The sequence below is a fragment of the Lethenteron reissneri genome, chromosome 18 (genome assembly GCF_015708825.2).
Source record: "Lethenteron reissneri isolate LAM-NWPU_2019-01 chromosome 18, ASM1570882v1, whole genome shotgun sequence".
NCBI classification, from domain to species: Eukaryota; Metazoa; Chordata; class Hyperoartia; order Petromyzontiformes; family Petromyzontidae; genus Lethenteron; species Lethenteron reissneri.
In genome coordinates, this window is record NC_083796.1 from 4,233,952 (window position 1) to 4,246,656 (window position 12,705).

Consider the following 12,705-nt stretch of genomic DNA (forward strand, 5'->3'; position numbering starts at 1 on the left):
TCAGACGAAAGAAATGACTCTGTACTTGAAGTTCAGGATTGAACTCACCTGCACTTTGCGATGTTCTTCGTGCTGTTGTGATCACACTCCAGATGACAGGGAGTGTTGTGCCGGGGTGGCCTGGCTCTGCGATGCTTGCACTGCGGGGAGAGAAGCGCTCACCGGAGGAGTGCTGCTGTGTACACGATGTTCAGTGAGTGATGAGGGGCTGGCTGATACCACGACAGTGGTTATTACTGTCGTGTGAAGACCGAACAGCAGTGTAATGGGGTGAGTTTGAGTCGTGTGTGTCAAGGGAGGTGTGGTGATGTGCATGCTAAAGGCCGGCAGCTCACTGCTTATGACTGCTGGGCTGAATAAAAATGATGTATCGGTGGATATGGCTGTCAGTTTTAGAGTAGGCTGTATGGAAATTGTGGGTATCTGTGACATCGAAAGTTGGGGAGATGAGACAATGATTTTAACTGTTGAGTGGATGCGAATACATTTCCAGATGTGCCAGCACTGTAGGAAAATACGGCTGTTGGAAGAATAGCCTGATTTGAGTATAAAGAGTGTAGATGGCACTGGGATTAGGAGAGGTGATGCACTAATTGGCGATGCAGTTGCTGAACAGGCTGACTGCTTGGCACATATGAGCAGATTTGAGAGAGATGTTGTGATTGTGGAAAGCGATTGTGTTGCAGAAGCAGGATGTGGTGAAACTGAGATACGATGTGGCAACGCTAAAGAAGAACTTGCTCTTATCTCTGGATGTTGGCTGCTTGTGATGAAGCCGGGTGCGAGATGGGTAGTGAATGGCTGTTGCGTGCTTGAACATGTATGGTTCGGCGTTATGAAATCAACAGTAGACTGCACTGGCGAAATCTGCATCGTTGGTGTTGATTATGTTGGAGAGGTCATCAATCCACTGGTGACTCACGTTGAAGACGCAGGGTTGCTCATGGGGGCCAGGATCGTACTTGAGAAGGGTAGGGAAAGTTGTAGGGTAGTTGATGACAAGGTAATCTGGCCGCTTGTTATAAACTCAGATGGAAGCATGTCGGACGTGGAGACCACTGCAGTGTGAACACTTGACTGATGTGAGAAGATCGAAAGTGTCTGTGACGCCGAGATAAGAGATGGAGATATCTCACTTGTTGATGAGAGATCAGTGCTCAATGGCTGCTGCCATTCAGTAGACTGCACTGACGAAAGCTGCATCGTTGGTGTTGATAGTGTTAGAGATGTCATCAATCCTCTGGTGACGGACGCGGAAGATGCTGTTTTGCTCTTTGGGGCCAGCATCGTGCTGGAGAAGGGCATGGAAGGTTGCAGGGTAGTTGATAACAAGGCACTCTGGCTGCTTACGATCAAGTCAGACGGAATTACACTGTATGTGGATACGACTGCTGTCTGAACACTTGACTGGTGTAAGAAGATCGAAAGAGTCTGTGACGCTGAGGTTAGAGATGGAGATATATCATGTGTCGATGTGAGATCAGTACTGAATACCTGCTGCGTGCTTGCCAATGTATAGTTTGTAATTATGATTTCAACAGTACACCGTGCTGACGAAAGCTGTATCATTGGTGTTGATAGTGTTAGAGAGGTCGTCAGCCCACTGGTGACTAACGTGGGAGACGCTGAATTGCCTATGGGGGCTAGTATCGTGCTTGAGAAGGGCAGGCAAGGTTGCAGCGAATATGATGACATGCTATGCATGCTGCTTGTGGTTGGAGTAACTAAACAACAAAACAAAAACATTCATAAAGTAACGTGTCGAGATATTTGTGGCTGCACACGCGTCAATCATTTTGTTATGAAACGTGTTTTTCTTCGGTTGACTAAGGGCGAGTTTGATGTGCACCAGTGTAAGGAATTTTAATTTGCCTACAAGACTTGGAACTAGTCTGTATTTGCTGAGCAATTAGCACATTCATTGCTCCCAGCAGTATAGAGTGGTGGATTACGTTTCCAAGCTCATTAACACATACTTTAAGACTATGACTCTCAACATGGCCTTAAGACCAAAAAAGAGGAACTACTGTCCTCATATTTCGGTACCAAATATACCCTTACTCTTCCACTGATAGTACTGCAATTAATGTGTAATAGTAGTGGTAGGATATTACCATATCTGTGTTTCCTTGAACATCAACACGTTCCTTCGGAGTGGGCAGGTAGGAACTTGGATGGACAGCGCATTCGTGCACGACAGAGAGCTCGCGGTCACGTGACGCACTTCAACCAATCCGGGAGCGTACATGTTTGGGAGGGGCTATGCACAACAGACAAATAATCCCTGGTGGGCAGTGTGGAACTGTTGTTCCTACCTGTATTAAACCCTCAACATGCAATATGGAAATTGGAAGACGTTTAATTTTTTGCAAAAAATTATCATAATGTACATGTATTCGATTTACCATCGTTAAAAGAGACTGGATATTGCTCCGTATGAGTATTATGATGCAATTCAGTAATTATGCTTTAGTATTTGATTACATTGGCATTTCCTAGGTTTTTTTTACATTAGCATTTCCTCGTTTTTAGTTTCATTATTTATTGTTAACAATAAATAAAGCTGTCTCTGGTGTGGACCAATCTGTTTCAAAGACAATGCATATACTAGCAGATCATGTTTTTTGTTTGAATGTTCACCACAAGTATATGTGGTTAATGCAGACATGATTTCTTGCAAAAAAGGTTCTGTGTGATGTTTTAACTTCTTACCACAACTGTTTAATTGCATGATAGGGTAAAACCTATTCTTATATTTTGAAACTGGCAAAGGAGGTCCCAAGATACATAAACTCATACAGAGACCCATAGACTCAGACAGAGACACAGAGCCTCACACGGAAACCCACAGTTTGTTGTCTTGCACCTCCGATTACCACGGTTGACTACGTACGGTGCAAAAGAAATTCAACATTCTGGTACCGTGCATCACCTCATGTTTATGTCTCGGCAAGGTAAGGTAATTTACCATTTTTACCGGGTAAAAGGGTAAAGGTGTTGACCATGTCAAGGGGTAAGGTAAAGGTAACATGGAAGAATTACCGGATAGGGTAAAGGTAAAGGTAGCGCGAGATATTACCCAGTAAATACCTTGTTTACTGCTCGCTAATAGCTCCGTGGCGCAGTCCGTGGCCTCCATTTGAAATGTGAATCATTGATGTCGGACCAGATGGAGATGGACCACGTTCTTGAGGTAAAGGATGAGGTCGAGGATTCCAGCAACGGCATTTCCGGGGTCGCTGCGAATAGCAATCGAAAGAGGCAGTGGCATGCGTTCCCGTGGGAGCACACGCAGGATTGGATGGAGGGTGATCCCCGTGTGCAGCAAGGAAAGCGGCAGTGCGTGCACTGCCGCAAGTGGTTTTTCCTCCCACACGAACGCATCGGGGTAGAAAGCCCACTTCAAGAAGCACAACATGCTCGCCCCAGGCAGCGAGGTCAGGACGTTGGCGTCGGCGAGCACACGCTGAGCCGGCCAGGAATCCCGGATCGCCTCCTGGTAAAGTTTGAGAACGCGGTGGTTGATTTTGTTATCCAAGGTGCAATTTCTTTGCGAGCCGCCAGCAGCGACAAATTCAAGACCTTGGTCCACACATTGACGCAGGGATACAAGGGCCCATCGACCCTCACCATCATTCGCAGGATTGTCGAGCTTCACGCCATCATGCTGCCCTTCGTCGGGGCGTTCTTCTCCAACCTGGACGTTGCAATCTCGCTCACCATCGACGGGTGGTCAAACCCCAACCTGAAGGGATTTTGGATGGTCACGGTGCACTGGATCGACACAAAATCTGGTGCATCAAAATACATGCTGCTGACGATCCTCGATGTGCAGTCCGGAAGGGGTGTTGGCAAGCGCATTGGCACCGCTCTGTTTGAGCACCTCCAAAGCCTCGGGCACAATGTCTCGACCAAGCTGTTCGCTGTCACCAGCGACAATGGCTAGGATGCGATCAATGCTGTCAAGACGCGGACGCCGGATATGAGCAGTTGCGGGCTTGCCACCATATTCGCTGCGCGGGTCATTCGGTCCAGATCGGCGTCGTCCAGGTTCTCAAACTGATCAAGTCGACCAAAGCCGAACTGCGCAAGGCGCTCGTCAATATCAGGCGCAGCAAGGTCGTCCGGCAGTCGTACCGCCGCGAGGCCGAGATCGCCAAGTTCGTCAGCAAGGAGCCGACGCACCAAGACTCGCTGACCAGGTGGAATTCGACGTTTGACATGGGCGACGACACCATCAAGAAGCATGTCCCATTGAACATTATCATGGTGCACTTCCAGGATGTGATCGGCGTCGGTGCTTTCTCTGAAGTGCAGTGGGCAAACATCGAGGGCGTGACAGCATTCCTGCGAATGCCACGCCAGGTCATGACCTCGTTGTCGGTGGACCGCAAGTCGACATTGGATCTCGTGCCGGTGACAATGGAGCACCTGATCCGTCATTGCGATTGCGGTGAAGCCACCCTTAGAGCGATCGATGAGTCCTTGACCGCGACGGGGATGAAGACCGAGCCGGTGCGGTACCGCGACTTCCTGGTTTAGGAACCCGCCATTGTGGCATCCTACTTGAATCCACAGCTGCCGAAATGACAGACAAAGACGAGCTGGCTACACTGAAGGCCATGATCCGCTCTGTCCTGCAGCATCGCTACTCGGACGTGCTCGCGATCCCGTCGACGGTAGTCGCTGCCCATATGGAGGAGCGGTCGCTGTTCAGCACCCTATTCGGCAACGTCGGCAGCCCCATCGACGACGGCGATGAAGTCGATAGTTTTCTGAGCATGGGCGTCACGACCGCTAGCACCTTCATTGATGTAATGCAGTGGTGGTCTCCCCATGAAGAGTTGCTCCCCGCCCACTACAAGATGGCTTGCAACTACTTGTAAGCGCCAGCGAAGTCAACTCCTTGCGAACGCGTGAATAGCGGAGCCGGGCAGGAGTTCACATGCGTTCGCCAGTCGCTGTCGTCGACGCTCTTCATCCAGTCCATGTGTTTGCGCTCATGGATCGCGGCCGGCTGCCTGAAGGTCCCGTCTAACTGGGCCCAGGATCTTATTGCTCGTCGTTCGTCCGAGGACAACGGCAATGACGAACTTGATCAGGTTGTTGATGAGATCGTCATCGACCAAGACGACTGGGATGAGGTTATGGAGGGCGGTGTCGTCGACAGCCTCAACGCCCGATTCGAGAGTATTCTATACGAATAAAGCGCTCTACCTAGGATTTACCTGTTATAAACATTTTTCATGTGTAGTACCCCGGTAATTACCCTGTAATCGGGTAATTTGTATGGAGTAAGGGTAAAAGGTAGGGTCAAGGTAGGCTCGTTGCTTTTTAACTTTTACCTTACCTTGTCCCGGACTACGCATGTTAGAGAAAGACCCGCCGGCTCGTGAAAGGTGATATTACAGAAATTACTTTAAGATCACTTCAGTCAATCTCTTGACCACACCTAGATGAGCTGCAGTTCCTCGTGCACTCTGCTATAGAGATGCCCAGAGCGTGGCGGCCAAACGAAAAAGTGTAATTCTCACAGTGGAAAACGTTATTCGCCCTAACGGGGATTAGCGGACGAGACCATCAACGCATTAGAAGTTGGAACCCAGTTTAATTATGGGTGGCTAACCCCCAAATTCGAATTCATTACATCAGCAAGCATTGAATTAGTGTTCTGACCCTTGATCTGCCCAGCCAGTTCAAAAACACGCTTTTTATATAGAATTTATACTTGACTAGCTGTACTACCCAGCTTCGCCCGAGACTTGGACCCGGCTTCGCCCGAGACTTGGATCCACCACGCCCGGCCGCCTTTGTCTCCCCAGTGGCGATGTTCACACACCACACCAGTTAATTGTTTGAGGCTGAGTCGACCTAGGGGAAGCCCAGGACCGGTTAGAATAATCGTGACTGGTGTTGACCGTGAGCGGGAATCGAACTCGGGTCGCCGGGTTCGTAGCGCAGCGAGCTAACCGCTACACGCCCCAGGCAGCGAGGTAATGTATGCTAGCATACATTATCAGAGTTATGTTTTTTGTTTGTATTATGACTGCAGGTATTGTGGTATATGCAAACATGACTCCTTGTAAAAAAAAAGGTGTCAGTTTTGTTGGCAGATAGAAGGGTAAAAAACCAATCATCATATTTTTTACTGGCAAATGAGGTTCCAATGGTGTAAATACTCTTTGGTTCTTTCGGTAAAGTCGAGTCGGTAGTACTTCACTTGATTACTCTGTCGTGGTCAAAATCTTGTAATAAAAATTTCGTCCACTTCCCGTCAATTCCACATTTGCACACCTACTCAGATCCGGTGACAATGCATGCCTGTATCGAAATCGGCACCAATAAATCGAGTAATTCGCTACTTTAAAGCAATTGACATTTTGTATGGACGCCTTATTATTTATATATATTTGTGTGTAGGTCAAAAACGCCGCGGTCCCTAAACTGTGGAATTGATTCGCACACGACGCAGACGCCACGTGTCTCAGGCGCCATTGACGCACCTCTCAAAGATCGTGAGTTGAACGAAGTTGTCAATAAAACCGTTGTTTTTAAAAAAAACTTTTTAAAATGAGTTTATTATTCCCTCGAAAGGCTCAACCATAATAGTACAGTATTTTATCTCCATGTCTTCTATCGAGTCTGATTGATAGTTCGTGGTTGATGGTCGAAATGCCTTTTCTAAAATGCAGCTTTCTCATGTGGTTGGTTAATCCCTACATTATTTGGTTTAGTAACTAAGCTGAAACCAATATTTACTCTCATTGAAGCAATTTAGTCCTCAAGCTATTCAATTACTTAATTTGCAATGGGTATAATTAGATTCAATACCAGTTTTTGTAATCTTCATTTAACCATCTCATTTGCATTTATTTTACAGTTTTGTTTGCTCCATTAACTTAAATGTAAAGTTACTGTCCAATTTGTATTCATAATAACTCCTCACACATCTCTATGCATTCATCATCACTCTAGTCATTGATTGAAATCTATTAATCATTTACCTCGTTACGTGCCTTGGAAGTTGGAACAACAAACTTGGTATAAGCTCGGTGTAGATGCAGTGTGCTGGCTTTAATTTTAATTTGTTCCTACACGCAAACTGATATTGCTAAGTTGGGTATAATACAGAACATCAAACACTGTGCGTATAAATATGCCAATGTGACGAATGAACAACGTTTGTTTTTATTAGTGCCTAACTGTTGTGACATGTGGATGAGAAAATGGATTCTGATGAAGAAGATGGAACAGCATCTAAAATGTGTGTGAAAAAAGCATGTAGAAGATGCACACTTGAGATTAAACTTAGACAGAGGAGCATGTGGATTAAGGAACATGCACAAGATAAGTACATCATTTTGACTGTTAAGTGAATGGCATTGATCAGGACTCATCGCTGAAAGTAACAATGGCCGGTGGTCGAGACTAATGATGGAGCGGAAGCCAAAGGAGTTGGCTTGCCGTAGAGAACGTTCACCACGGAGATGGAGTGATGTGATCACCTCGTGTGTAGCAGCTAGATGTATGTATGCTAAACTTCTTTCGCACCATACATAACCGACCGTGCTAATCAGAGGTGCGAGGGAAGGACAAAAAACTAAACACAAAAAGCGGTTATAAAGAAATGAATTTTCGATCTAAATTGAAAAGTTGGTTCCTAATATCGGAAGGAAGAGCATTCCAGACGGCCGCAGAAGCGCATCTGAAAGCGCACGATGCAGTGACCACCGTCTTTATTAGATGGATCACTGTATCGCAATATCTAGAATGATAACAACTTACGGAGGCATTCAAGAAGGATTGGATATTTATTGGCAAATGGTGATGATGCAGTGTTTTGTGACACAGTATACATTGTGCTTTTTAAAATGTATTCGGAAGAGATATAATTTATTTATGTAGGGTTTATAGCACATCCACCAAGTAAAACAAGTTGTTAAAAAAATACAATTTCTATTTTATAAAAAAAATACATAAATAATTTTATTTGTTCATCCTAACTGTAAGACAGATCAGCAAAAAATAAATGTATTACTACAATAGTGCTTTAATATCAATATAATAAATTAACACTTAATACTACCTAAGGAACAGTTGATAAATGACTGTTTATTTAGAAGGAATCCAGGATACCTTTTGAATCTACCAGCAATACCAGGTCAGGTAATTGTTACATTTATTCTAATAGGCAGACCCTTGAGTGTTATCCACTTATGTGCATGAATTTTCTCCAATACCTCGGTTTTTTGCCACATGTCAAACAAACATGAATGGAATTGGCCAAACATCCCAATACAGGACCAAAATATTCCAATACAGGACGCTAATGAAAAGGACTCTTGAGATTCATTGAGGTTTTCATGGGTAAATTAAAGAGAGCATTTATAAAGAATAATCGAGGTTCGAACAGAATGAGACATTAACTCATCCAATAAATACAGAGTCGATTTAAATACATTAAGCTGGTGTAGTATGTTTAGTTTATGTGAAGCCGACACTGAATATACAATACTTACATTAAAACAGAGAGGAATCCCCGATCTATTAAGCTCTGGCAAGGACCACATTACACATTCTGCTATTATTACTAATGGAGCTGAAAACCTTAAATCCCCTTTCAGCACTGACAACTCCCTCCTGCATGTCCACACACCAGCTTCCTCCACAACTACCATCAGCTGCCCAGTGTGAACCACTGCACCGCCATGTTTCTCGATCACAGGTGGAGATAATCAGGAATGGAATTTCTGATATCTGACTGCTTCTCCTCTCGCCCCCTGTCTCTCTTTGTCTCCCCACCACCACACATCCGGAGAACTTTCCGTGTGTCACCAATAACTTCACTACAATCATTTACATTCTAAAAAAAATAATTCTTCCAACCTCTATCCTCCGCTCACCAAACTCACCTGTCACTGCCTACTCCCCCAATGAGTGACCATCTCTTTCTTACTCTAAAGGTCAAATAGTCCTCCTGTCACTATCACCATCCCCTTGTTGTGTTGCAGGGCCTTGAAATGCGTTTGCATTTAGGCGCTTTTATAAATCCACATTGCATTGCAGAGTATTTTACTTGTATCATACTTATTTAGCATACACTTTCATATACGGTTAAAATGAAAGTGTAAATAAAAGTCTTCATGGAATTACATTGGCTACCTGGATATAAAAACCCTCGTGAAACATCAAAGTAGGAAAGTGGTGTATTTGGATCTATGTGAAGCGCTCCTTACAAATGTAAATTATTATTCTTATTATGATATAAGGGATGAAGGATAAACTTCCTTAACACAACATCGTATGGTGTAAATGATTACAGCCAAAGTCCTGGACCTAATGGATGTTAGTTGGTGTGATATTGATTATTATTCAATGTGCTGAATTCGTGCCTTGGAAGCTCACACTTTTCTGAAGGCAGCACAAGAGAGGCAACCACAGTGATACAGACCGACATCGCAGATCGCCACGCGTTGGATTTATAACATTAATGACTTAACAAGAAGGTTTTTTTTATATGAAGAAGTCAACTCGTGGTCAAATTGGGGAACTGACCTATAGAATATTGTCATGGCACAAGCATGCATTGGATAATGCTTAACAACCACCATGCAATTATGGGTTCTTGATCTCTGACAGCTGAAATTGTTCAATGTCTTCACCAGCACTCCTTAGGCGATGTGGTAAATTACACTCCTTTTTCTAAGTCACGCATCCATCAAAGACACACACGCAAGATATTTGTTAATTACCTGTTAATGCAAGGTTTTAATCAATGTAGGATTGCTGAAATGCATGCATAAAACAATTAAAAAAACACGTAATGATTTAAGTCACGTTAAGATCGTAAAAAGTGTCAGTGTTCAAAATATCACGCTAATATGAAATGAGCTACACAGTACTCACCTCTTGCATAAGTAGTGCACCGCAAGTAGCAGCAGCATCAGCAGCAGGCTCCCACACACCACTGATGCGGCAATAGTTGCATTTCCTGAAAATGGAATACAAAAGAGCCATGTGTTTATTATGATTAGACTTGTTTAGCCAGGATGATTTCCCTGAGTCATGGCTTTTTTTTCAGGAGGGTCCTGCCAGGGTCTTTGCAGTGGGGGGGGGGGGGGGGAATGTTGTTATTTGAAAACCAAATCTGGTAATTTGCACATACATTTCCATATTTGAGCAATATCAGGAATATATTTTCTGTTAGCTATGAGAGGTATCTAAATAATCCACAGGAAACTCACTATAAAACACTGGGAGACCATACACACTCCACACAGAAAGGCGGCCAAGTCGGGGAATCGGAACCAGAACCTTCTTGCTGTGAAGTATTGTTACCACGGCACCACCACACCCTATTGAACTACATGTTGGAAGCACTTAACTGTGCTGCATATTGTTTCGTAAAATACAACAGTATTATATTTCTATTCTTTGGTTCTTTCGGTAAAGCCACGTAGATAGAAAAATTATAATAAAAATATCACGACGTTTCGATCGCAACACAAGCAATCGTCTTGGAGGACGTCACCTGTTCATGATTATTAATGAGGGGGGCTGGTTAACGTGGATTGACGTCCCGCGCGGGACACACAGATATTCTTGGCTCATTATAGTAGTAAATATTAAAGCATCACTATGTTTAAAGGGTTCAAATGAGGGGTGCCTGTGTCTATAACATCATATAATTGTTATGTAATAAATCAACCCTGTGGTATGAATTCCAAATGTGAAGTGTACGCATTGCACCTATTTTAATGAAGATGGTTATTTGCGTGTGCGTGCATCTGTGTTTCATAAAGGGCTTGAATGTCACCTCAAATTAACTGGCCCCAAGGTGGGACTGTGCTACTAAGCGACTGACTTGGAGGTGGGCTGCCACCCACACATGACCTAACTTGTGTATGACCGAACTACCCTGAATGCACCTGGTCACATCAGATCGCACAAGCTTAGTAGGCTGGTTAATACTTGGAGAGAATGTCGCCTCAGTTAATCAGATGCGGTAGACTTGGGCTTTGAGGCATCCAGGAGATGGCAACGAAGCAATGGATGAAATAAATATGTGCAGAGCTCTTGAGAGTTACCCAAACTCACAGTACGTGTAATATAATTGGTTCACCATCCCAATGTAGGACCATCATGATTAGGAATCTTGAGACTCACTGATATTTTCCTGGATAAATTAAGAACATTACTATTGTGATAATTTGCTGGGTGACTGTGATAGCGATTCAATTGCTCCAGGCAAATAAGTATGATGGCCTAACTGAACCGTCTTAAGGGGGAAATGCATGTTTTTGTTAGCCAGTCTCACTCCATTGCTTAATTCAGTGGTGGCTGCCCCCCAAGTGATTCACAGCTGATACTGCAAAGTGTCAGTGATTGCGCAGCTTTTCACGGTTGAGCTGCACAGCTCCTCCGATGGTGTATTCGGATGGCAGCGTGTGTTGTTCTTCACGATATCCGACAGGCTGGGAGGTTCTCGAGTGACTAAATTCAAGCCAATTGGAGCCACAGAGTCTGACATCGTGCCAAAGAACGTGGCGGTAAAGCCCGAGAACACACGGCAGGGTCGTGGAGTGAATGATACTTACGGCTAGTGTTGGGGCTGAAGTCCGTCTGGGAGATGGACACGGTCACAGTGGGCTTCACCGTGCTTGAGGCCACGTAGTGCGTCGATGAGAATGAACTTGATATTGAACTGGGGATTGTGGAAGATGAGAAGGTGGATCCAACGACTGAACTTGCGGGTGGCTGTGTGCTCATGATCAGGCTGGATGGAGTAGCTGTGATGGTAGAAATCGTTCCTGTTGAGACTGAACTTGATATGGAAATGGGAATTGTGGAAGATGAAAAGGTGGATTCAAGTGCTGAACTTGTGGGTGTCTGTGTGCCCATGATCACAATAGATGGAGTAGCTGTGTTAGTGGAAATTGTTCCTATTGAGACTGAACTTGATATGGAAATGGGGATTGTGGAAGATGAGAAGGTGGATTCAACTGCTGAACTTGTGGGTGGCTGTGTGCTCATGATCAGGCTGGATGGAGTAGCTGTGATGGTGGAAATTGTTTCTGTTGAGACTGAACTTGATATTAAAATAGGGATTGTAGAATATGAAAAGGTGGATTCAACTGCTGAACTGGTGGGTGTCTGTGTGCTCATGATCAGGCTGGATTGAGTCACTATGCTGGTGGAAAGTTCCGCTGTTCCTGTTGAGCCTGAACTTGATATTGAAATGGGGATTGTGAAAGATGAGAAGGTGGAATCAACTGCAGAACTTGTGGGTGGCTGTGTGCTCATGATCAGGCTGGATGGAGTCACTATGCTGGTGGAAAGTTCCGCTGTTCCTGTTGAGCCTGAACTTGATATGGAAATAGGACTTATTGAAGATGAGACGGTGAATTCAACGGCTGAACTTGCTGGTGGCTGTGTGCTCATGATCAGGCTGGATGGAGTCGCTATGCTGATGGAAATTTCTGCTGTTCCTGTTGAGCCTGAACTTGATATTGAAATGGGGATTGTGGAAGACGAGAAGGTGGATTCAACTGCTGAACTTGCTGGTTGCTGTGTGCTCATGATCTGGTTGGATGGAGTAGCTGCGATGGTGGAAAGTGTTTCTGTTGAGACTGAACTTGGTATTGAACTGGGGATTGTAGAATATGAAAAGGTGGATTCAACTGCTGAACTTGCTGGTGACTGTGT

At 44.6% G+C, this 12,705-nt stretch overlaps 1 protein-coding gene across 1 annotated transcript; it reads right to left on the reverse strand.

Moving 5' to 3' along the window:
• Positions 1-7,866: 7,866 nt before the first annotated feature.
• On the reverse strand, positions 7,867-12,703 carry LOC133343583 (uncharacterized). Its single transcript, XM_061553271.1, has 3 exons — positions 11,598-12,703; positions 9,907-9,991; positions 7,867-9,702 (listed from the first exon to the last, which is right to left on the reverse strand). Exons 1-3 carry the CDS (start codon positions 12,577-12,579, stop codon positions 9,672-9,674), a joined length of 1,098 nt encoding a protein of 365 aa, XP_061409255.1. The 5' UTR covers positions 12,580-12,703; the 3' UTR covers positions 7,867-9,671.
• Between the last annotated feature and the right edge of the window lie 2 nt (positions 12,704-12,705).

Bases quoted from the DNA above. Each gene is read 5' to 3' on its own strand.
- LOC133343583 (XM_061553271.1), bottom strand. From the start codon at position 12,579: ATGAGCACACAGCAACCAGCAAGTTCAGCAGTTGAATCCACCTTCTCG. The intron at 9,992-11,597 runs GTAAGTATCATT...TTCCATTTTCAG, and splicing joins CTTCAGCCCCAACACTAGCC to GAAATGCAACTATTGCCGCA. The intron at 9,703-9,906 runs GTGAGTACTGTG...TGCGTGACTTAG, and splicing joins GTGCACTACTTATGCAAGAG to AAAAAGGAGTGTAATTTACC.